At 35.5% G+C, this 24,700-nt stretch overlaps 1 protein-coding gene across 1 annotated transcript in view; it reads right to left on the bottom strand.

The window, feature by feature from the left end:
• The window catches only part of PIK3C2G (phosphatidylinositol-4-phosphate 3-kinase catalytic subunit type 2 gamma), a 263,031-nt gene that overhangs the window by 35,116 nt on the left and 203,215 nt on the right, over nt 1–24,700 (bottom strand). The window contains exons 28-31 of the mRNA XM_036019298.1: nt 18,591–18,780; nt 17,984–18,105; nt 14,521–14,629; nt 565–640 (exon numbers count right to left, since the gene is read on the bottom strand). Coding sequence (XP_035875191.1) covers nt 565–640; nt 14,521–14,629; nt 17,984–18,105; nt 18,591–18,780 — 497 coding nt within the window. The remainder of the gene's footprint in view (nt 1–564; nt 641–14,520; nt 14,630–17,983; nt 18,106–18,590; nt 18,781–24,700) is intronic.

Here is a 24,700-nt window from a genome sequence, read left to right on the forward strand (position 1 = left end):
AAAAAAGTCTCTGTTAATCTAAAATAAATGATAGAAAAGTTACTTAGAATTTACACACATTTTGCAGAATAAGGTGAATAGTTGTGCTGGGCTATTGCGGGGTCCTAGTAATAAAAGAAGGCTTCATGAGGTAGGTGGAGTAGTTATTGAGCTTTAAAATAAGCGTGAAACCACTAGATAGTTCATGATGATGATTGTTATTGCCTATTTTGTGTTGCTTCCTAAGATGTTGAAGAAACTGAAAGATTTACCTACACAGGAAATCAGGGACTTTTCTTCTGACATGAAATTCCATCTCAGTGCACAATTAATTGAAATGAGTTAATAGTATAAGATCATGTAGTTTTTATAATTGGACAAACACATCTGGGTGTAATGTAGATTGAAAAGCATATTATAAAGGATTTAAAAACTTTGGAAGTGGTTAGAAAAGACTCTTAAACCCTTATTTTTAAAAAGAAATTTTAATTTGCAAATTGAAAAAAAGTTAGAGTTGTGACATTGTTTGCACAATTATATCTAAGCTCAGTAATTTTGCATAGTAATAATGATAAAAATACTTGCCTAGGAACAAGGATGATGAGTCTTCAAGTGTTTGTTGCACGGGCTCAGAGAGGAAAAAATTAAGAATGCAATCACTCTGAAAAACAAGGCAAAATATAGTATTTATTAATAACTTATAATTACTTATTGCTCATCTATATTGATATATGAAAATATTATCTTATTATTATTATCTGAAGGACACCCCTAAATAATTGATTACTTCCACCGATTATCACAGGCTGGTGTCAAAGCTGCCTGACAGCCACCCTCGCCAACCTTTCTTATTCCGCACAAGAGTTCTTTCAGACTTCCCTGAGGAAACATAAACTTCCAAATCTGACTCCTCCACCGATGATTTCGTTTCCACTTTACAGAAAATAAGAGGCAGATGGCAATTCCTGTTTCCTGCCACCAAACCCACAGACTCACAAAGCCATCTTTTCTCTTTCCTTCCTGTTATAGTGAAAGTGCTTCTCTTTTCACCTGTTGTAAGTTGGATTGTGTTCCCTCCAAATTCATATGTTGAAGACCTAACCCACAGTACCTCAGAATGTGACCGTGTTTAGAAATAAGGTCATTGCAGACAGAATTAGTTATGTCAGGATAAGTTCATATGGTGGAGAGTGGGCCTTTCATCCAACATGACCATTGCCTATTTAAAAAGAGGAATTTTAAACACAGCCACTCATAGAGGGAAGATGGTATGAAGAGACGTAGGGAGAAGACAGCTATCGATGAGCCCTGGGAACAGGTGCAGAATGGGTTCTTCTTTCACAGCCATCAGAAGAAACCAGCATTGGAAACACCTGGTATCAGACTTGCATATTCCAGAACCATGAGAAAATATATCCTTGTTGTTTAAGGCATGCAGATACTTGGTGTCTTAGAAAACTAAGATACTATCCAATGCTGATGCCTTCATCTCTCTATAACCAGAGTTCTATTCCTTCTCAAGAATGTTGCAAAATATACTAATCTATACTTTAGCTAATGTTCACCTTCTTCCTTTCTTTCTCATCAGAATAAAGTGGGGTCAACGGTCTCCACTTTAACAACTAGCAAACAGTGAATCACATCAAAGTATACTCACACATAAATTATATCTTGTCAGTAATGCAGTTTTACGATCCTGTGTAATTTTCTCCTCAACACAAGCAAAATGTATCACAAAATGCAAAGTTGTGGGGAGATTGGTTAGCACTCCCACTGGTTCTCTTTCTTTAATTATTACTCACTTCATGACCTACCACAGCCAAGTTTCTACCACTAACTGTCCAATGAAATGCTCTCACCATCATTTCTAATGTTCTCTTTTTCCAAATCCAGTGGGGACTTTCTTGGCTTATATGGACACTCTATTTTTAGTGAAATGCTCTCTTTATTAGCTTATGATGTCTTCCCAGTTTTTCTTCCATTTGTTCTATTGTCTCTTCTTAGACTTCCTTTCAAGATCCCCCTCCTTTTTTTTTTTTTTTTGCTTATGATTTAAGTTCTAGAGTCCCTCACTTTCAGGCCCATCTCTCTCATTACCACATTTTTTTCTAGGTGATGTTTTGTCTTCTGGTGGCTTCTATAGTCACCCACAAATCTAAACCTTTATCCCAGATTGTTCTCCTGAGCCTCAGCCTTCCATATCAAAATATCTGTTTATTGGCTCCCTTGACTGCTCCAGGGACAATCAAAATCCCAAAAGTGTGCCACTAAATTCATTTTCTTTCCCCTCAATTTGCTACTTCTTCCTTGTCCAGGCTCAAAATAGTATCTTTTTGGATTCTCCATCTTTCCTTACCTCACATGTAAAATTTATGGCTAAGTCCTTTAGATTTCACCTCATAAATGTGTCACCTATTCATTTCTCCCAGGTGTCCTGCCATCTTCCTAGTTCCAGCATTGTCACTTCTCACCTAAGTGATAGCCGGGGTTCCCAACTCTTACCCTGATGCCCTTTCATCCAATCTGTTCTCTACGTAATTGCCAAACTAATCTTTCAAAATAAAGTCCTAATAAGTAACAGTTTAGAAGCTGGCAGTGGCTCCCCATGGCTCTTAAGAAAAAAATCAGCTGCTTAGCAAAGTGTATAAGACCTTTCTTAATTGGGATCTTGTTCATTTCACTATCTTCACCTACTACCATTTCTCTTCTAGTATATTATGCTGAATTATATTTATTTCCTGAAGTATGTCATGTTCTTTTACTTCCATGTCTTCTTACACACTCACTTCTCCATGCTTTCCACCCTTATCCACCCATTCATCCAAGGTTTCTCATGTGTTCTCTCTTCTTGTTAGCTTGGTCGATGTGATATTCAGGACAGAGATTATCATTCATTCACTCATGCCTAATACAGTATTTTTGCTCAGTAAGCATTTGTTAACAGAAAACATTTTTTCATCAGATATAGAATACATTGGTTTTTTAATGCAATTATTTTTATAGCAATTTTTTTTGCATTACTGTAAATCAGTTAATTACCAATTTTGATCTCTATATATAGATCTCTTTCAATCTTGTTCAGTGAAAATCTATCCTCAAGAAATATATCTATGATCATAATCAGGGAACTGACCAAATCAAGGTGGATTTTTTTTTAGAGTTTAAAGTTAAATTTCAGTCTGTGCAGAAATGGTGAAGGAAATTTGACCTTCTTTGGCTTGTTGACAACTAGTCAATTTTTCTTCTTTGGCAACATTTTGCTCTAACTGCCCAATGGTTATTAAACTTCAACAGTAGGCAGAATATCACCCCAATTAGTGTCTGAAATGTCACCACTAGCTAATTATTCCCTTGTGTTTACACGATAATAGCCTTGAAATCCTCATTTGTAATTTTGGGTGTGGGTAACATACTAAATCCTACTTCTTGAATGTAACAATATTATTTTTATTCTACAGGAGAAACATGATCCAGGGACAATAAAGAGATAAATCAATAAAAGAAATGAAGAGGGTAGAAAGAGTAATAATGCTGGATCTCAAAATAACTGATTTAAAATCTTTCTCAGATTGGGCTTTACTTTCGTGCATGCACCCTACAGCTCTCCAGCACACTGCGCCACTGGATAGTTGCAGAATCATAGAAATGTTAGTGCTACAGTTGATCTAATAACCTAACCGGCATTCTCATTGGGGTTTGTATTGAACCCCAAGCTGTGGCTACATTTAATTGTGTAGGTTGTATAATGAGCAACTTTAGGGGTGCAATTTTACATTGACTGACTACAGATATAATTTTACTCACCAGGGCTTCCCATATGTAGGGCTGCCAGTTTTAACAAATAAAACCAGAAGATGTGCTTGCAATATTTGCAACATACTTACACAAAAAATTATTTGCTTATCTCAAATTCAGATTTAACTGGGTACCTGCATTTTATCTAGCCACCCTATAATATGAGGAGTTTAGAAAACACGTGGGCATACTTTTGGCTGGATCAATGACTGATGGGCACAATGAGCAATTAGTGGGCAAGGCCACTTATCCTAAATGTCCTAAAGTACTTAGGAGACTCTTATACTATGAAGAATGTTGCTTTTCTGCTTAATTATTTGAATCGTCATAGTTTCCCAGGAAAAATCTCTATACTTAACTACTTTATTCTAGATATGAGAAAACCCAACATTGGGTAGTGTAAGTGGTTGGCTGATTGAAATTACTGCACACACAAGAAAGACCAATAAAGTGTGGTCAGGAAGCCAGGCCCACCTGTGTTACTACTGCCAATGGCCCATGGATGTGAAGAGGTGATATGAGGAACAGGTGGGGAACAGGTAGCTAGACAGAACTTCTCAGGGGTCCTAGAGTATGCTGGTCTTCTGCATAAGCTTAAAGCTACTGTGGCCTACTGAAGGATTTTAATCAGAAAAGCACCGTGAGCAGATTTTTTTCCCTAGAAAGATGAAAGCACATTATTGTGGAGGAAAGACAGAACAGCAGCCATGCTTGGAGAAGGTTATCAGCAAAATCCTTCATATGCTCGATATACTGTATTCTCTGAACATTCCATTCTGCTTTCTCTTTAAGGCTCTAAAATGACAGTTATGCTCTCTCTAGTCCCTTTTATAATCCTAATCCTGGTGGTGGGGTAGGCACCCTGCTTGTATCTGTCTCATTGCTTTTCTTCTCTTTTCTTTTCAAGTATATTTTATTGATTATGCTATTACAATTTTCTTAATTTTTGTCTCCCCTTTCTCCTCTCTCCACCCTGCACCACCCCACCCTCCAGCATTCTCTCACCTTAGTTCATGTCCATGGGTCGTACATATAAGTTCTGTGGCTTCTCCATTTCCTATACCATTCTTAACCTCCCCCTGTCCATTTTGTACCTACCAATTATGCTTCTTTTTCCTTGTACCTCCCCCCATTCTTCCCCTCCCCCTCCCCACTGAAAACCCTCCATGTGATGTCCATTTCTCTGGTTCTGTTCCTATTGTAGTAGTTTGCTTAGCTTTTGTTTTTGAAATGTTAAAGAAACTTATTTAAGAAATAAAAGAAGATCAAAAACTATGAACAGTAAAATGACAACACACTCACAACTATCAACAACTGAACCTAAAAAAAAACCAAAAACAAACTAAGCAACCAACTAGAACAGAAACAGAATCACAGAAATTAAGTGGAACCTAATCAACAAAACAAACAAGGGAGCAAAATAGAACCAGAGACACTGAAATAAAGAACAAACTGACAGTGACCAGAGGGAAACGGGGAGGTAGATAATGAGGGAAAGAAGAGGAAGGGTCATCAAGGAACATGTATAAGGGACCCGTGGACGAAGACAACTGGGGGTGGGCAGAATTGAACATGGGAGGTGGCGGTGGGTAGGGCAGGGGAGAGTGATGGGGGGAAATAGGGGTAACTGTAATTGAACAATAATAAAAAATAAATTGATGTGCTGCATGGTCTAGTCCTCAGACCTTTTGATATTCACATTTTACCCTAAGTAATATTATTCAGTATCATGGCTTTGAAAAATAATTATTTGTTGACAACTTCACTGTTTGTATGTCCAATCTCTCTTTTCTCCTTAAGACCTTAACTTTCTACTTGACATCTCTATTTAAAGTCTTATAGGCAACCCAGACTTAGTACATTTAGATCCAAACTCTTGATTGCTCCTGTTTCTTAATGTTCCTCCTACATTGCTCCCAACACAGCAGATATCAAGTCAATGCAAGCTTGTATGGCCGTAAAGGTGGATTAGTCACTGGCACTTACCACGACTGGTGACTGCCTGTGCCCTAACAGTTGTCAAATATTTGGAAGCATCCTTCCTATGTAGAACATTATATATTTGATGAATAAATTAATAAATGTTTAGAATTTGTCATGAAGATTCTAAAGTTATTGGTCTTTGATATCAATGGTTCAGGTAAAAGCATTAGGCTATATTAAAACGCCTTCTGATGTTACATATACTTTTCTTTGCTAGAGTACATATTTTTCTGACAAATATGAGATATTTATGTATAATAATGTGTTTTCAAGTTAAACATGCATTCAGTAAAGAACAAATTTGGAAGACAACTGACCAATTTAAAATTAAATCTTCATTAGCTTATATTTTGTTAATTTCAGAGCTCTAGATAATACTTTGCTTACCAGTTATATTTAGTCATTTGTAATTTAAAATGGTTGATTTTTTTGAGCGCTGATCAATTCAAAGTTGTTGAAACCTGTGCCTTTTCTATTTTATATGCACATATTCTTGTTCTCAAAGACTACAGAGAATGAAAGTACTTTCAAAGATCAGAAGTAATGTAACCTAACACTAAAGTCATTTTTTCTTATGTTAAAATAACACATTATGAATAGCCATTTATTAACTAGCGAGCCCACATCTAGAATTAGCTGTGATTTTAATTTTAGTGAGTTAAGACAAAACAAAATCTATCTCTCTGCCACTGTGAAGTGCTGTAAAATGTGAATTTAAAAATGAATTCACATAAGAGTTTTTAGTCAAAGTTGAACAGTAATCATATTTTATTGCCATTTTCATAAAGTAGTTTGTCAGAATGTCTAGTCTTTAATGTAGTCCAACCCATTATTTTCAGAATGGAGTTACAGGGAAAACTGACATTGTGAAGAACAGTGAACTTCTAAAGAGTCTTCTGTAATTCCAGTTGTAAAATGTCATCAGCATTTTACCAGACTGAAAAATGCCCTTGGTTTTACTGATGGTACACATATGACATTCATTCTGCCTTCGGCACAATCACAACCAGCTCCAAATAAGAAAAGAGCAATGTAGTGACAAATGTAGTAATTAACATCTGGCTGTAGCAAGCAGGGAACAAGAAACATATGTTCACCATTAAGATAGGATTTACCCATTTGGATTTATTTTGACATTTGATTTCTGCTTTAAAAGCATAACATTGCTTAAACTTTAAGTAATAATCATTATTTTTATTTTAAGGGATCTCTAGAAATTAGCAACAATGGGAGAAGAGATAAAAATCACCATAAATATGGCTTAAAATTTTAGAAACAACTGTTATTTGTATATCTCAGCTAAACTCAAGTGTACACATTTGTTTTGGTTCTGAAACCATTTATAAAGCATTTGTTATATGTTTATATTAATCTCTATACAGATATTATTCAGTTCAGATAAGAATTTAAAGAAGGAAAAGTAATTCTTGTTATCAAAAGTATAATTTGTAGAATGAGACTGTAAACATTGAAAGATAAAAGAAGTTTCTATCACTTTGAGAGTGGTTGAGTACACAGACTAAACAGGCACAAGCCAAGGAGGCATGGGACTAGGCAGTCTAAACTGATGCTTGCTGTCTCATAGAAGAGATATTGGGATAGTGCCTAACTGTGGTCTTCATTTAGGTTTATTATTTAATGGACAGATTGTGTGTGTGTGTGTGTGTGTGAGAGAGAGAGAGAGAGAGAGAGTGAGAGAGAGAGAGAGAGAGAGAGAGAGAGAGAGAGAGAGAGAGAGGGGGGGGGGGGGGGGGAGGGGAGGAGAGGGAGAGGGTCTCAGAGAATTACAGGCCTCCCCTCTGGGCTGCTCTGTGTCTTTACACCAATCCCCAGAGACTTCTGTCCCATCTAACTTGACTCTGACACCTGATTACTTAATACTGGACGTTAAAAGCAACCTCTTTATCTCATTTCCTTACAAAAAGAAGGTTTCTTATAATTGAGAATGCTCCTGGAAGAACCCATGACAACATTTGATTTTAGCAAGTTAAGGTTGCCCAGTTTCATATCAAAGCTGCATCTTCTATTTCCTTTCTTCTTTTTTCCATTCACTGCCATGTATTATTTATGTTCATGTCGTATTTACCACTCTACTATAAACTCGTCGAGAGTAAAGTGTGTATTGCGTTATTTTAATCTCTCCAATTTGCTCTTTACAGCCAAGGCTAGTGTGTTATTATGTAGTAAGTGCTCAATAAAAAATTATAAAATCTTTACCAAGTTACATATAGGATGCAAAATACCTTTAAATAGTGACAAATAAATGTGTCATATAACTAAAAATAGAATGTGAGCTTTAATATATTGAGATAATAGAATTTTTTTTCTTGTATTGACATATGACAAGCAACTATGAAAGAACAAAAGTACTTTTAGAAGAATTTTTCTGGGGCCAGAAATGAGGACTATACTATCATAGGAGTACTTAGCATAAATATTATACATTTACTTTAAATCTCTTATTTTATTGGAAAAGTACACTTGAGTACAAATATCAGCTTTCTCTAAGCTGGTCATAACATTTAAAATAATTCAAATATTTATGTTACATCCCTGGTTTTATAGATTTTAGTGTTTTGTAGATACCTTTGTTAATGTACAGGTGAGGCAAAAGTAGGTTTACAGTTGTTGAGTATGCAAAACCATTTATTCTTCGTATTATTATTTACTAATTATTGCATTCTTTTCTATAGGAACAACTGTAAACCTACTTTTGCTCCACCATGTATATGAGGAAAGCGAAGAACTATACCAATAACACAAAATTTAAAAAATCTCAAAATAACATTTACTGTGGAATCATGTTTTATTTAGTTAATCTTAGAATATTTTTTCATTACTGGAATATGAACAAATGAGTCAGGAAAGAATTTGGCAACACCTGGAAACATATAAAGCTTTTGCTGGGATTAATCTATTTGAAGATAATTGAAAACTGATCACATTATGTATCACAGAGATCCTGAGCGCTTTGTCAGGTTGCTATGCTTATTAATGTTAATCAACATATGATGACATCCCTATCAAATTATTATTGTTCCATTCCCATATAATCTGAGTAATGAGTATTATAGTAAGACCTATGAAGTTTCTTAGGAATAAGAAAAAGAAAAAACCACTCTGGGAAGTTATTAGTCTTTATGAGGCTACCAGCACATACTGACACAGAATATTGACAAAGCCTTTATCTCCTTAGGGCCGCACCCATGTTTGATTCAGCCTTCTGCTTTCTGGCATAGAATTTCTTCAACTTGGCTGTGCAGCTGAATCGCTTGGGTTCTTAAAAGCAACTCAAATACCCAGATCTCTCTCTACCCATGGAACCAGCATCTCTAAGGATGGAGTCTCAAAACATACTTTTTAAAACTTCCTCAAGTTATTCTGAAACAATGGTTCTCTAGGTGCTATTTTGGCATCCCCGGCCAGATAATATACAGTGTAGCTAATCAGTAAACATTTGCCGAATGACTGAGACAGCAGTTTTTAAAAGCGGCAGCTAACATGCCAGCGCACACATTTAAACTTTGTTGATTGATTTTTGTTAATATAGCAGTACTTTATTTTGTACTATGCAAAAACCAAGTGATAACTGAGTTGTAGGTTTCACATCTCAGGAAGTTTTTTTTTTTTTCTGGACTTTAAATACTGTGCAAAATTAAATTAAATTAATTCGTTGGGTGTTACTTCTGGAGAAGGCACACTTATAATATCAGCCTTCTTTCTTATGAAACTATTAGGGGGCAAATGGGAGTCCTTCCTTGGACGTCCAGTACTAGAAGACGGCTCTCACATTCTCACCTGGAGCATTTCTAGGGTCTGTAAGTTCATAATAGCATCTCATGTTTGACTATGTAAATGCCTCCTTTCCCTTCTCCTCTGTTTCTGTCTGCTCAAATCCTAGACATTGATTCATCCAAGATAAAAACTACATCATGCCTAAAATTTCTTCAGCCTTCCTTTCTCTAACTATTGACCAATAGAGATTCACACAAGACAGGAAAAAACAAAACAAAACACATCTTTTCTTGGGGCCTGTACAGTAGTACTTGAATTTAGCACATTGGCAAATGGGAAATGTGACAAAAACTGAACAACATGTTTGGTGGTTTTGTTTGCCTGTTTCTGTGCCGCAGGGACTTTGGTGGGCAATGACATTCACTGAGCCTCATTGTGCCAAACTAACCCTTTGCAAGTCTTCCCTACATGTGTATACCTGACTCCTTCACTTTCCCTCTCCTCACCATGTCCTGATGACATTTGTCTATGACCCATCCTGGGGGCAGATGCATTTAGGAGTTCCTTATTGATGGTCTGCTGACATGTCAAGACAGATCTCAATGTGCATCCTATTACACTGGGACCAGAAATCAGAAGCGTCTCCCACTTTGCACTTTCTTGCCTCCACCTTAGAGGGCAAAGCCTGACACTTTAATGGTTACTAGATATGTTGTCAATTTCCCTGAAAGTGCTTAGTCTTTAAAGCAGTGTTAGTATGAGCAGCAGGGAAGCCCTGGCATGCAAAGATGGCAGTCCCATCCGCCATGCCCTCAGCTGTCTCTTACAGACAGCTGCCTCATTCAGGTGGCCCCTGACCACAGCATACGTGGATGGACATGACCTTCAGAGAATGTCAGAATGAGCAAAGAACATTAAGATGTCAACATTCTACATTCTTGAATATGTAAAAAGGACATTTATTTCAATGAAATAAATTAAGTTGCGTTGATCGTCCTTTATGAGCATCAACATCCAATGCTCTTAGGTAACCCGTAGAGCCTGTCCCTGAGCTGACAAGTGGCAGGATTCTCAAGGTAGTTTTTTTTATCAAGCCAGAGTTCTCTGTCATGGAGTGCAGGTGTGGGACTGGACACTGGAGTCAGGAAAAGTATCAGAATTATATTCATATTTATTTTGTAACATCATCTAAGTTTTTTCCAAATTTTGTTTTTCTACAAATTTTAAAATGTTTGTCACTTATTAGTGTAGCACTTTATGTATAAAACATACAAATAAATAGATGGTTTTAGAAGCACGAGCTAATTTCTTTAAAAAATAACTGGTAAGATATAAAAATAAATAAGACCAGGGCTAAATACTTTTCAGACGCAAAGTTTCAATCTCTTAGGTTTTAAAAAACAATGTAAATCCCATAGATTAATATAGGCTAATGATTCTGTTATTTTTATTTAAAATATTTATTTAGATTCGTGGGCTTGTAACTCTGCTGTACATGGGTAAAATGGAATGGATACAGTCACTGAGCTGGTTAAGCCATGGAGCAAGAGGAATGCATGTAACCATCACAGATGCTTTGTCCTGACAGTTCCCTTTGTCGAGCACAACTTTCCCCAATTTTTATTTTCAGTTACTGACTTCTATTTGCCCTTTAATATCAATTTGAATGCCACGCTGTCTGGGGTGCCTCCTCTGCCCCACTCGGAGTTGAGTTAAGTGTACCTCTCTAAGTGCTCAGGCACTCGCTCGCCCTCGGATACAAAACAGCATCACCAGGAGAGAGTCTACCAGCCGGGAAACACAATGGAGCACAATGTTCTGGAGTCCGTGCTTGCCAAAAATTAGTGATATAATAGGATATCTGATTATCTACTATATTGGAGGCCAAAAGTCTAGGTTGAAAATAAACAGGTATCTGAGGATGTTATAAATAGAAGAGCAAATATAACCGAAGGAAACAGAAGAAAGGAAATAGTAAATACAAAAAATGAAATAGAAAAATAATATAATCAAGATAGCCAATAAGTCCCACATCTCACTCTTGGCGAAGATTGGTAAAATTCATAATGCCCTGACAAAACGGATCAGGAAATGATTCCTGTGAAGAATGAAAGGGTGACTTTATGCCGACAAAGTAGCAAAATTTTCTTGCAAACTATAATTTAACAAATAGACTTCCCGAAAATAGAAAATGCAAAATTGTCCTATAACTCTTAAATATATTAAATCTCTGGACCTACATGGCTTTACAAATTAAAGAAATAAAATCTATTTTATACAAACTCTTCCATAGAGTAGGAAAAAAGCAAGAATTCTTTTCAACTAATGGTATTATGAGGCCAGCATATTCTTGATTTTGATTCCTGGTAAGGGCATTATAACACAGAGAAACTTCAGGCTGTCTCTGGAATAAACAAAGTTGAATACAAATGCTAATGAAATGTTAAATCAAATATAGCAATACATAAAAAGCATAATACATTACAACAATGTGGAGTTTATTCTAGTAGTGCAAATTTGTTTAAAATTACATTATTCTTCAGTGTAGTTTACCACATTAACAGAATAAAGGAGAAAAACTATTTGTTATTGGATGGTTGTTGATCAGCTCAATAGATTCAGAAAAAAATCTTGCTGAACTCAACCTTATTTAATGTAAAAACTATTAGCAACCTAGGAATAGAAGGAAGCTTTCTTAAAATAATAAAGGCTACCTACAAAAGCCTACATACTTGAGGAAATATTAGGTACTTCTAAATATTAGACAGTGACATACATGCATGGCCACCATCACCTCTTTAACTCAGTACATATTAGGTGCCCTGCACAAAATAGGAAGAAAAATACCAGGTTCGATTCCCAGCCAGGGTACATTCCTGGGTTGCAGGCCATAACCCCCAGCAACCGCACATTGATGTTTCTCTCTATCTCTCTGCCTCTATCTCTATCTCCCTCCCTTCCTTCTCTAAAAATAAATAAATAAAATCTTTAAAAAAAATCTTAAAAAAAATAGCAAGAAAAATAAATAGAATATATGAATATGGAAAAGAAAACAGTAACTCATTATTTGTAGACAATATAAGTGGAAAATTCAAAAAATAATACAGATAAATAATTAGAATTAAAACTGAAGTTAGTAAGGTTGTTGGGTAAAAATGTCAATATAAAACTCAGTTGTATCTAAATACTGATGAAAAATAGAAAACCAACATTCAATAGATGCTGTCAGACATCTGTAATAAGAAAATATTTTTAAGATATGTGCACAGAGAAATGAGCTTATTGTTGAGAAAAAAAATGTTCAAGAGCCAAAATACTAACTTCTTAAGAATAAGGATAAAATAGGAGGACTTGATATCTGCTAGATATCTGCTAGATATCAAGACTGGCTATAAAGCTACAGTAATTAAGCTTGTTGGTACAAGGAGAGATAAAAAGATCATTGATGTAGAATATACATCTCTGAGGCAGACAAACAGATACATATTTAAGTTATGACTATCATGGCACTGCACAATAGTGAGGAAAGGGAAGTCTTTGAACAATGTTGTAACAATTCAAAATCTATGTGGAAGAAAAGTGATTCTTATTTCACACCATGCTCTAAAGGTGATTTCAGATAAATTGTAGATTTAAATTTGAAAGAAAAAAACAACATGGCTTCTAGAAAATAGTATAGGAAACTGTGCTTATGGCATAGAGATCGGATATGTTCTTCTAACCAAATGGGAAAATACTGATCAATTTTCCTGCATTAAAAGTAAGAGTTTCAGTTCACTAGAAGACATAATAAAGAGAATGAAGGAACAAGACATAGAGTGGAAGAAAATTGTTGCAACATCTTTAACTAATGAAGGAATTCTATCCAGAATATATGAAGAAATACTATAAATAAATAAAATAATATGTTATTTGTAGTAACCCCAATTTGGAAACACTCTGAATGTATAGGTATATAGGAATGTACAAATGGATTGTAATATATTCATATAACAGAACATTATACAACAATGAGAATTGTTGAACAGTCCTTGAATTGCCCAACTTTCCTGTGTATATTTTTCTGGATACATGTTATATTTTACATTTTAAAACACTAACAATGAAAAACAGCACAGTCCAGTCCAATAAGGAGGTCCAGACTCCCAGAGTGGTGGGGGATGTTGTTATTTTTCTTACTGTTTTTAGTTCCTTGTTACTCTCTGAGTCTTAGCTTTAGCTCTTGACAACCTGGCGTTGACCTCCTTGCTGGTTTTAACCTTTCCTCTCACAGCTTCCTCACAAGAATGCTGAGATCCAACTGAATCATACCCTTGCGCTTTTTTCCTGTGTCCCTCTGACAGAATACTGGCCCTCTGAAGATGCCCACATCCGAATGTGAGTGTGTTACCTTCCATGGCAAAAAGTGCTTGGCAGTTAAAATTAAATGAACAATCTCACAATGGTGAGGTTATGCTGGATTATCATATAAGGAGAGTCTAAGGAGACGTGATAATAAGAGCAGAGGTCAGAATGTGCCATTGCTGGAAAGGACACAAGGTCAAGGAATGAGGCTAACTCTAGAAGTTGAAAAGCCAAGGAAGTGGGTTACTTTTTCTAGCACCTGCAGAAAGAACCAGCTCCCTAACACCTTGAGTTTAGTCCCACAGGACCCATTCTTGGACTTTGATCTCATGAGTTGAAAGAAAATAGATGTGTTGCTTTAAGCTACCAAGTTTGTGGTAATTTGTCACAGCAGCAATGGAATCAGTACAATCCCTTTCTTTCCCTCCACCCCCGCTGTAAAGTGCTAAGGCACCTAAGCAACACTGATAGTCCATTAAACACGTATTACTCCAATTTATTTGAGGCCAAGGTGCTGTACCTTTCAGCTGTTCCACAGTTTCCTGTTCAGAGATTTTCCACGTTACACGTGCATATTTGTTAAGTGACTATAGGACGAACAGAATATTATCATAAAGTATAATAAAATATTTCTAGTAGTAGTTGATATTGTATGCCAAAATACAAAAGTAAATTGTAACTTACATTTGCAACCTCGTATGATCCAGTTAATATCTGTTCCATGTAATGATTTAGATCTCTGAATCTTTTGTCATCTGAATTTGTAAAAGGTAAGTGCCACCAATGAGGAAACCTGTTTTAAAAGAAAAAAAGTACATTCATTAGTTTGAACATCAGCCTCTTCATTTTACAATTGTTTGTGAACAATTGCATCTGCATTTGACCACAGCTGCATCTGATGGAAGATCCAATAAAAACAACACCAGAAACAACCATAGAACACATGATTAATGCTGGGAGTTTCCTTCACATGGCTGTGGTCACTTGTGCTGTTTTAACTGCCTCTAATATTAATGATAATTTAGTTCAGTTTAGTATCCTAACTCAATATATATGTTCCTTCTTACTGTGTTTATGGTAGACCACACATTTTGTTCCTTAAATACATGTGGGGGCTTAATAAATGTTTTCTGAAGTTAATGATTCGTAATTTTTCAAAAAGGTCAGATTGCATTGTTTCTTTTGGGTTCACTGGAGACACTGCTATGCTAAGTTCAATGCTTCACCCAGTGACATATGCTTCCATCTGGTCTGAGTCTTTCGGAACAAACTTTCACTTTCCCCAGGAGTCCGACTTGCAGAATTTCTTTCTTCCCTACATTCTGATGATTCATCTCCATGGGTTTGATACGATGAAGACCAATTATTGGATAGAGTGACCTGTTAATGATTAGCACTTGGCAATACATTTTGCAGATTAAATATACCATTTTAGGAACTATCTAGCGGTTTCCTCTAATTTCAGTCTTGCTCGGCCTCCTTCCCAGTTCTCTTTCTTTGATAAAGGCCTTTTCCTGGGGAGAGAGAGTGGGGGAGAGTGGAGCACTGTCAACAGACACACAGCAGTGTGGGAACACCGCGGGCCCACTCAGCCACTGCTTCTCATTGGGAATGTCAGGGAAGTCCCAAACAGCATATTTGTGTAGTTAAATAATTGTTTTTTTTTAAAGGTCACTTGCAGTTCTGAGGCTTACAGTATTAAACATGTTCATCCTTAGTTATGAAAATTAGTATCATATACAACTAATCAAAGTATAGAAATTAATTTGATAAATAGATGCATTGGGCTGGTTTTAAATAATTTGGGTATCTGTGGACAAATTTTCCTTATTGCTAAATAATATGGAGTTCAACATCAATTCTATACATTTGTTGATATTTTTATAGATGTATATACTCAAAAAATATCTTGTGTATGAAGCAGTATATGAGGAATCCAGTTATAGTAGTATCATTCAATTATTTGAGATACTTTTATGTTGCATGCTAAATGTAACATAGAATTCATTTCTTAAAAATGATTTCTTATGATCTTTTATCTGATAGTGACATAATTTCTTAATTTTGTCAGGACCGAAGTTGGAAAACATCTAACTTGCAAACAGAGTTGACACTTGGTTATTTAAGTAATTAATTTTCTCTCTACCAACAACAGTATTTTGATTTGCCCTTTATTTGATCTTCAGAGATTTTTTTAACTCCCTAGTAAAATGTACCTAAACATTTTACTTTTTTTTTCATTTTACTAGGACCATGTACCAAAATCAAATTTTGGACATTTTACTAAGACAGTGTACCAAAAAAAAAAAGAGATTTTGGATGATTCGTGGAAATAGAAGAGGGGACAGAAATCAATCCTTCTCAAGTAGGTTAATTTAAAAGAAGGCCATCACTTTTCAGGAAGATTTCTAAGCCTGTGTGTTTTTGGAAGGTACCCAGAGATACAATGGCTCAATGTGAAGACCACAGTTATACTCTGTGAGTAGTTAGAACTTTGTTCTTCATGATTCTAACTTTCTCATCATACTTTCCAGATCAGGTTTACTTAGTTCTTATAGGGTTCTCTTAGTGAATTTGAAAGCCAGAGGAGATCTTGCCCTCATCTTTAATTTACATGCATCGCTGTAAGCCCTAGCTCCTTTGGGACCGTTAGCACACAAATATTGTTGCGGGTACATAGGACTAACTGTTTCTCTCCTCCACACATTGCTTGAATGGTTTTAAAATCAATTTAGGTACCATTATCAGGCAGTAGTTGTTGAGCAAAGCAAAATCCTAACTAAGGGTGAAAGTCGAGAAGAGGCATGTATAGTAAGGTTATTAGCACTTTTAAGGTTTTACAAGTTATACTAATATGTACTGGAGACATAAAAGTGTAGAGCAGAGAAGTGTTTGAAGCTGAAAAGGACAGCTGTTTCACACAAATTAACTTATACTTCTAAATCATTTCTTAGTAGGGCATGACAGCAACCACTGCTGTTGAATACAGCACGTGCAGCCAATCTGAATTTGTGTTTTGCCAGCATCTCTTCTTTCTCAGTTATTCTATCAGATTTTTTAAAAAACTGATGTTACTTTTAAAAGTTTCACAACCACATTCCTTTCCTCCCAGTCTCTTGAATGTGCTCTTAGTCTAATTTTGTTGACTTACTGACATTTAAAGCATTTGTATTTCAAAATTTCTGTGACATCTTCAAGTATAGTTTTTCATGAATGTGAACTACTCAATTGTCAATACTGCACAATATCTCTCCATCCATTGACATCTTTGCTTAGCTTTATATTTTGAACACTCATTAAACCTTGAAAGCTAAGTAAAAATCCATATGTACAAAGTATGTCAGGTCAGGGAAGAGCATTCACATTGTTAAAGGACTATTTACTTAAAAACTCCTGCATAGGTAATACTACATTTGGCTGACCAGGGTGCCAACATCATAATTTCTGAAGTTCACCTTTTTAAAGTCAAGATACACCTTTGTTATCATTGAAATCTATGATTTAAATTTGGTTAGTTCTACCTATTAAATTTTAGAAAATTGGTTTGAATAGAGATTGTTTTCATTTAGTTTACTTATACTTAATACTTTTTCCAATAAAACATGAAAGGAAACAATGATTTGCAAGATTTCTTCAAAGTGAACGTACCAACAAATTAAATTTTGATAGTGCAAATCAAAGTCAATAATTAATGATAACAAAAGTTGGTTGATTTTAATGTTTTCTGGAACAGCACATAAATATATCAGAGCTGTAATTGCAGTTACTTATTTTAAAAGTAGATCTATTAAATTTAGTTTTGAATTTTCAATTTCAATTTTATTTTTATAGAAAACCCCAAAAGATTAAATTTTTAAAAAGGCAAATAAAACAATTTTTTAAATAACTGATTAAAAATGTAATTGGTTCTCAATTTTTCTGTCCACAAAATCAATGGCTGGAAGCAAACAGAACATTGAAACATTGGTCTGTTTTATGAGACAAGGTTTTTTACTGTGAGAGCAAGGCAGACCCTCTGCTGGGACAGGTCCGATGGCATTGGAATCAGAGCGCTGTGCTGCTCACAAGGAGAAAACCTCATAACCCTGGTTCTCCCTTGTGTTCAAGGACAAGCACTGAGACAAACCCTGTGGAGGACAGCACTTACTCTGGGAGCGTCAGTGATGGAAACTGCTTCTGAAGTTGACTGTGGAGTTTCGAAAACTGTTCAAATGACTTTTCTGTCAGGCTTGTTTCGTTGTTCCTGTGTGTCACCTGGATTAGATACAGCTGTAGGAAATAAATACACAAAAATCAAAAGACAGCCATATCGACCTTGTGATACCTTCTAAAATCTCCTTATGTGTAACCAAACAAAGCAAGTATCTTTGTGAAAAAAAAATCACCATGGAAGCTAAGAGATGTAATAGCAAAATTACATATGAACACAGTGTATAATGATATCATAATCTTAAGTGCTGGGAAAAGACCACCTAATTTCTGCTCTACTCGTGAACACTTTAAGTAGCTCTCGATTTATATTCTACCCCTGGCAGAGTCTGTTCTCTTTGATGGTTCTCTTCTAATAGCGCTGGTTGTTACGATTTCTCCTTGGAACATCCTCCATGGCGGCCCTTCTGCTCAAACTGTCCCTGATATTTCATTTGTGTAGTAAAAACAAAAATCACGGTTTAAGGAAGGGTGTGTAATAGTGAACTAGGGTCTGGGATGAAGTCGAATGATCTTTAAGTCAAGATGACAGACTGGAGACTTACAGCATGAGTTTTCTTGCTGAACCTTAAAATTGCTGCTCTTTGAATTGACCTGTTTGAACTCAGCGCACAGGGTTTCGGGGACAAGTCCTCTGAAGCAGATTTGGCAGGGCTCACGGTTGTCATTTGTGCAAGTGTGTGAATCAAGTTATTCAATTTAACAGGGAAGCACTCCAGACTTTCCTTTATTTTCCTGGAGAAATTAAAAAGAAAAGATAATGAGTTACATTCCCTTGAATTGAGTCACTTCACTGAATATTTGTTTTTTTGTGTTTGTTAGATAGGGGGGGGAGGGACTCAAGAACCAAAGATGTTTATTTGTAGCCCAGGAATGAAAACTTATTTTTATAAACTTCAAGTTCACATTGAATTGTTATCAAATATAAAACAAACTTTTATGGTGAAATATAAAGTTGTAATTTGTATTTTAACGTCTTTTAGATTTATTTTCCATGTTTAGAGATAACATTTTAAAATTTAATTTTTGTTTATAATTATTTAAAGTAGGTACATGAATCCAGAAGTTAAATCTATAAAAAATGTGTATTTCAAGAAGCTCAGTTTCTATCCCTGTACTGTCTCTGTTATTCCTTCCCTTCTGTATATTATAAAATATTTTTAAATTGCAGATTGACTTTCATTATTTTGTTTTTTATTTTTTTAAAAGATTTTACTTGTTTGTTTTTAGACAGAGGGGAAGGGAGGGAGAAAGAGAGGCAGAGAAACATCAGTGTGTGGTTGCCTCTTGCATGTCCCCATATGGGGAACCTGGCCTGCAACCCAGGCATGAGCCCTGACTGAGAATCAAACCGGAGACCCTTTGGTTCATAGGCCAGCGTTCAATCCACTGAGCCACATCAGGCAGGGCTCATTATTTTATTTTTCAATTTTTATTTTTGTATGTATTTTTTCCTTCTTTCAACTATCTTACAAAAATTTGCATGCTATAATACTATATCTAATATACATGTATTTTACATGAAATGTTTTTCATTCTCTGGTCTTTTTTTGTTTTTGTTTTTTTTTGGTGTGTCTCTACTTCCTAAAGTTAATTTTTTGTATTTAAGATGGTTTGTATTTGGATTCTAATGTTATAACAAATATCTTTATACAATGCTCTTTACCCCTTTACACCTCTTCCTCTTCTCCAGTATCTAATTTGCAGTGTTGTCAATTTTATCCCAGTTAATACTATAAAGCAAACAGTATGCTTATTTTACTTTTTATATGTGCTTCCTATTCCACTTTCTTTTTTTTACACTAGCAGTATTTATACTCTCCATACTATGCAGCGTCTCTTCTAACTATTGTTAAGTCTCAACCAGTCCTTATGTTTACATCACTCAGTCATTTTGACAATCTGAAGGTAATTGCTCAGGTATGCTCAAGGAAATAAGTTTCTGAGTCTTCAGTGTTTGTAATAGTTTGTGGCCTTCATGCTTCAAAGTCAATTTGGCTAGATGCAACATTTTTGTCTCACATTTTATTTTTTCAGTGCCATATAAATATTATTCCCTTTTCTTCTGGATAAAAGATTACTATCCAAAACTCTGATGACATAATGAACTTCTTTCCCTTATAAAGGACTTACTCTTTTTGCCTAGATGCTTAAGAAAAGTTTATTTTTCTTTGAAGTCCAATAGTTTTTCTAAAATATATTTCAGTTTTGTTATTCTAGGTATTTTTTCTCAATGTGCAATGTATCTTTCAATATGTAATTTTGTCTTTTGATTTTCTAGAACATTTTTAAATTTTATTTTAACTAGTATTTGATGATATATTAGTAAATTTTAACTCATTAATTTTAGCAATATACCTACATGTTATTTTGAAATTTGTATTGACATAGTCATATAATCTGCAAATAATGAAGGAGATATTTTTCACCATTTGTATTGCTAAAACATCCAGTTCAATGTTAATTAGAAATGGTGACAGCAAGATTTGTTCCTGATTACAAAGGAAACACTTTCATTGTTATAGCATTAAGTATAATGTGTTCTGTAGGGTTTTAGCTATAAGTTAAGTACATTTCTTTATATTTATGGAGAGTTTTTCAAAATGAATGATTCTAAATTTTATTAACTGCATTTGCTGCATCTATTGAGGTGATTATATGATGTTTCCTTTTCTTTTTTCTACCGAGCCTTGAATGCTTACCTTGTAACCACTTATTTTACTGAACTTCCGTTATTTCACATTTTTTTGGTTCCCTTGAATTGACATATTTGTTGTCTTATTCAAATGGAAAAGAACAATAAACCAAAGCTTAAATATAGAGCATTACAATCAAATAGCAGGCATTATTTTTTCCTGATATTAATGGGAATGTTTGTAATTCTTCACTTTTGAAAGTATGATGTCTCTTTCTTTCTGTTCTGTGCTTACTAAAATTTCCTAAGAGAAATGAGTGTTAACTCTAACCAAGCACTGTTTTTTCTCAGGCAGGCTTCTATCAAAGTTGCTGTGCCTTCTTTACAACGAATCCGCCATGTCCCCCATGTTAACAGTATAGTTCAGCAGTGTTTCATAATTGTCCCCTCAGTTTCAGAAAACTTCAAGCCCATTTATCTTGTGCTGGTATTAGGCTCTTTTGAATAAATTTAAATTTTTTCCATTATTATACATCAATCCAGGTGAAAATTTGCTAAGAAAGTTAAAATATGACTCTGATCATTATTCATTTCCACAGTGTTCATTATTTTTAAAGATGTTCTTTGAATTTATGGAGATATATATGGAGTGCAGTATACAACAGTGTTTCTTTATTGGTAAAGGCAAGAACATAATAATAATAGAGGTATACTAGTAATCATGACTTATGGAGACCCTACCATTCATTCATTCATTCATTCATTTATTCAACTAATATTTACTGAACATATTCTATGTGTTAGAGTGGAAAGCTCTTGATGACAGTATGTACTCATGTCTTATGAAGATAGGCCTATGAACCATAAATCTTAAGTTCTGATATGCTCATTCTCACAAAATATCAACTATGTTCATACCTTCTTGACATGTTACCCAACAGTTAAGATGAAAGAAGACTGGAGATTAAACTTTTAGACTAGAGAAGGTTAAACTTTTACAATAAACCTATGTAGTTTTAGGACAGACATTTGCCTAAAGGGACTACCATCTCCCATCTCTCAGATGGCAGATTAATAAGTCAAATCAAAGAGTGCTATTATATATGACTCAACTTGGTGTCCTGAGAGTGGTGAGTTTTAGTCATCTGAGGATTATTTTGTTAACAGTAGCAGCTTTCTGGGTTATTTTGTTTAATTGTAGCATCAGCAGGATTATGCTTTGAGTATCCTTATGTTATAGGTCCAAAGCAGCAGCTGGAAGGCTGCAGTTCTTAAATTTCCTAGGGGAAACCTCAAGGCAGTCTTGATAAATGCTTCCAACTCCCTGCTAGGCACTGTTCTCTGTGCTGGGACATAGAAGCGGAGGAGAGAAATCAGGTTTCTGCCCTGAGGGAGTATATATCTTTTGGCAGGCACTGCACAATGCCTTATGTTAATCTTTTCCTCCTTAGAGGAAAGCAGTGTAATTATTTTAGCAATAGATAAGAAAGACCAAGACAGGTGAAATGGTACCAAAGGCGATATCATCCAGAAAGTAGTAACCAAAGATTCCAACTTAGGTTTATCATGTTTATACTATGCAAATATTATTTCAGAAATATTACTACCAGTTGAATAAAGAAATAAGTATGTAAGAGCCCCAAAGGTGGCAAATTACATGTAGAAATTACAAGGGAAAACAAATGTGTAAATTATGGTTCTGTGAAAACTGAAATGAGGTAAACGCTCTTGAAATCCTACAAAAGAGATATTTGATAAGGATTGAGAAAAAGCACCTTAGAGTTTCTTTTCTTTCTTTTTCTCTTCTCCTGCTTCGTAGCTTAGAATTTGGCTTTGAAAACAAAACAAACTTTGCTGTTTTCCCAGCTGAAGTTTCAAATCTTTAGAATTCACCTACAAGTCAGCAAGTCTTATGTAAATGTCAGCACAGGCACCTAACTCTGCTTACAAAACCAGAGTTCCAGGTTCCAGGGCCTTGACAGTGGATAAGTAATTCTTATCAATTTCTTATGAAAGCTCCTTACAAAAATCGACCAAATCTAAGCAAATGGAATAAAGGAACTAAAGAACTAAGGAAAGGTTGATGGACTGGTCTTGTCATGTATCAGTAATGTGCCAGTAACATGATATCCCAGCTTACCATCCTCCCTTCCCAAAGCCAGCTTGCTTTATTGATGATGTCAAAATAACATTGTATGCAAAGCATGAAATCTTAACACGCAATAATAGAAAAATACATGGTGATAAATGGTGTTATTATTAAGTTAATAAAATCTTTAACATATGAAGATATGTTTAGAAATAGTAGATAATTTCAGTCCTGTTGCTTCTTCCATCCCTGGAACATGGCAACGCTATGCGATGAGCAGGGCCAGGCATCCCCGGGAGGACTGGCTGGCCCATGCAGCTGCTGGGACATAACAGCTGTCGTGCAGGTGCCATCTGGACCATCCAGCTTTTTAAACTAACCACTTCTGGTGCTCTTGGTGTGTATATTAAACCCTTCAAATGCCTTTAAGCTTTAGGCTGATAGACTCCCAAAGAGTTTAAAGTATCCCTTTCTTTTTCAACTAAGGTGTATCCTGACTTGATATTTAGGCAAATTGAGCCTAATTCAAAAATAGAGATTTCCTTATTTCCGAAATGTAGAACAGCCACTGAGCTCTCAAACATCGTGCTGAGGGTACCTGAGCCACCACATTTAGGAGGCACAGTGTTCTAAAAGCTGTTATACCTGCACTTAAAAATTTTACCTTGTAGAGCCAATTTAGTTCAGATCAATTCTTATAATTAAATTTTAAAAATGGAAACTCATGATGAAAGGAAAAAATTTCACTTTACATTTTCCTTTGCAGCTGCTTTTCTAATTTAGGAAAGTTGGACACTGTTAAATCTTCTAGATTCTAGTTTTTCTTTTTTGTTTTGTTTTGTTTTGTTTTGTTTTGTTTTGTTTTGGGGGGGGATGTATTTCCGCAGATATCAATGGTTAAGGCAGAGGAAATTTTGACTTTTATTTGTGGAAATACAATAATTGATGAGATGACAATTTACAAAGAACTAAAAAGGCATCAAGAAAATTTAATGATTAAAGAACCTAGGGATCTGTATCCCTGTCCCAGCCTCTCAGTCTTGGAATGAAAGCAGATAGAAAGCATTGAACTGTGTTTCGAGACAGTTGGCACAGAGTCTTGTCTTACTCTGTAACCATGAGAAAAAAATAAGGAGGAAAGAGGACCACTGGGACTTTCTGGTGCTGTGTCTGCGCACCCTGGGCGGTTCAGGGGCTCTGGCTCCTTTGGCTGTGATGTGGAGCCAGGGAACACTCTCTCTGGGTGTCATGGACATTTCCAATGGCTTCACCATCGTATCTGTTGGGATAGTCACTGTGCCTGCTCTGCTCAATGGCCCCTTAGAACTAAGACTGTTTTCTCTAAAGCTCAAAGTTCAGAGAAGAAGCTCTAGGTTGTTCTTTGTGAAGGGATGGCCTGTGATAGGAGTATAGATAGGGAAGAGAATCCCCAACACCTTTGTTTAAGGACCCTGTCCCATATGGCCAAAGGCAACTCGTTAAGTCAAAGGGTCGCTTCTCTCTAGAATTTATACTAGAGAATACTGGCCATTGCACAATGAGAACTAGAATATAACATAGATAAAAGCAGAGTAGAAGATCTTGTTTTGCATTAGAAACTAGTTAGATCCTATTGGGTTCTGGGGTTTGTTAGGTTACATACAGTTTGAGTCTGTGTATATCCCTTTTCCCAAGGATATCGTATAGAATCTCTGGTTCTTGCTACCAAAACACCTCACTAATGCAAGCTATTTGTTTTTGAGGTTTGGAGTTTTGTTTTGCTTCAAATAACTTTCAATTTCAACTGAAGAACAAGAGTTCTTATACTTACTAAACCAAAAACCTGTGTGGCAGACCAAATGAAATACTGGGAAAACATGAAATATTTCCTCTCACATTTTTGGAGCGGGAAATGGATGAAGTGAAAAGCATAATCTGTATGTGGGAGGGGC

This window comes from Phyllostomus discolor, chromosome 2, assembly GCF_004126475.2.
Source record: "Phyllostomus discolor isolate MPI-MPIP mPhyDis1 chromosome 2, mPhyDis1.pri.v3, whole genome shotgun sequence".
Taxonomy (NCBI): Eukaryota; Metazoa; Chordata; class Mammalia; order Chiroptera; family Phyllostomidae; genus Phyllostomus; species Phyllostomus discolor.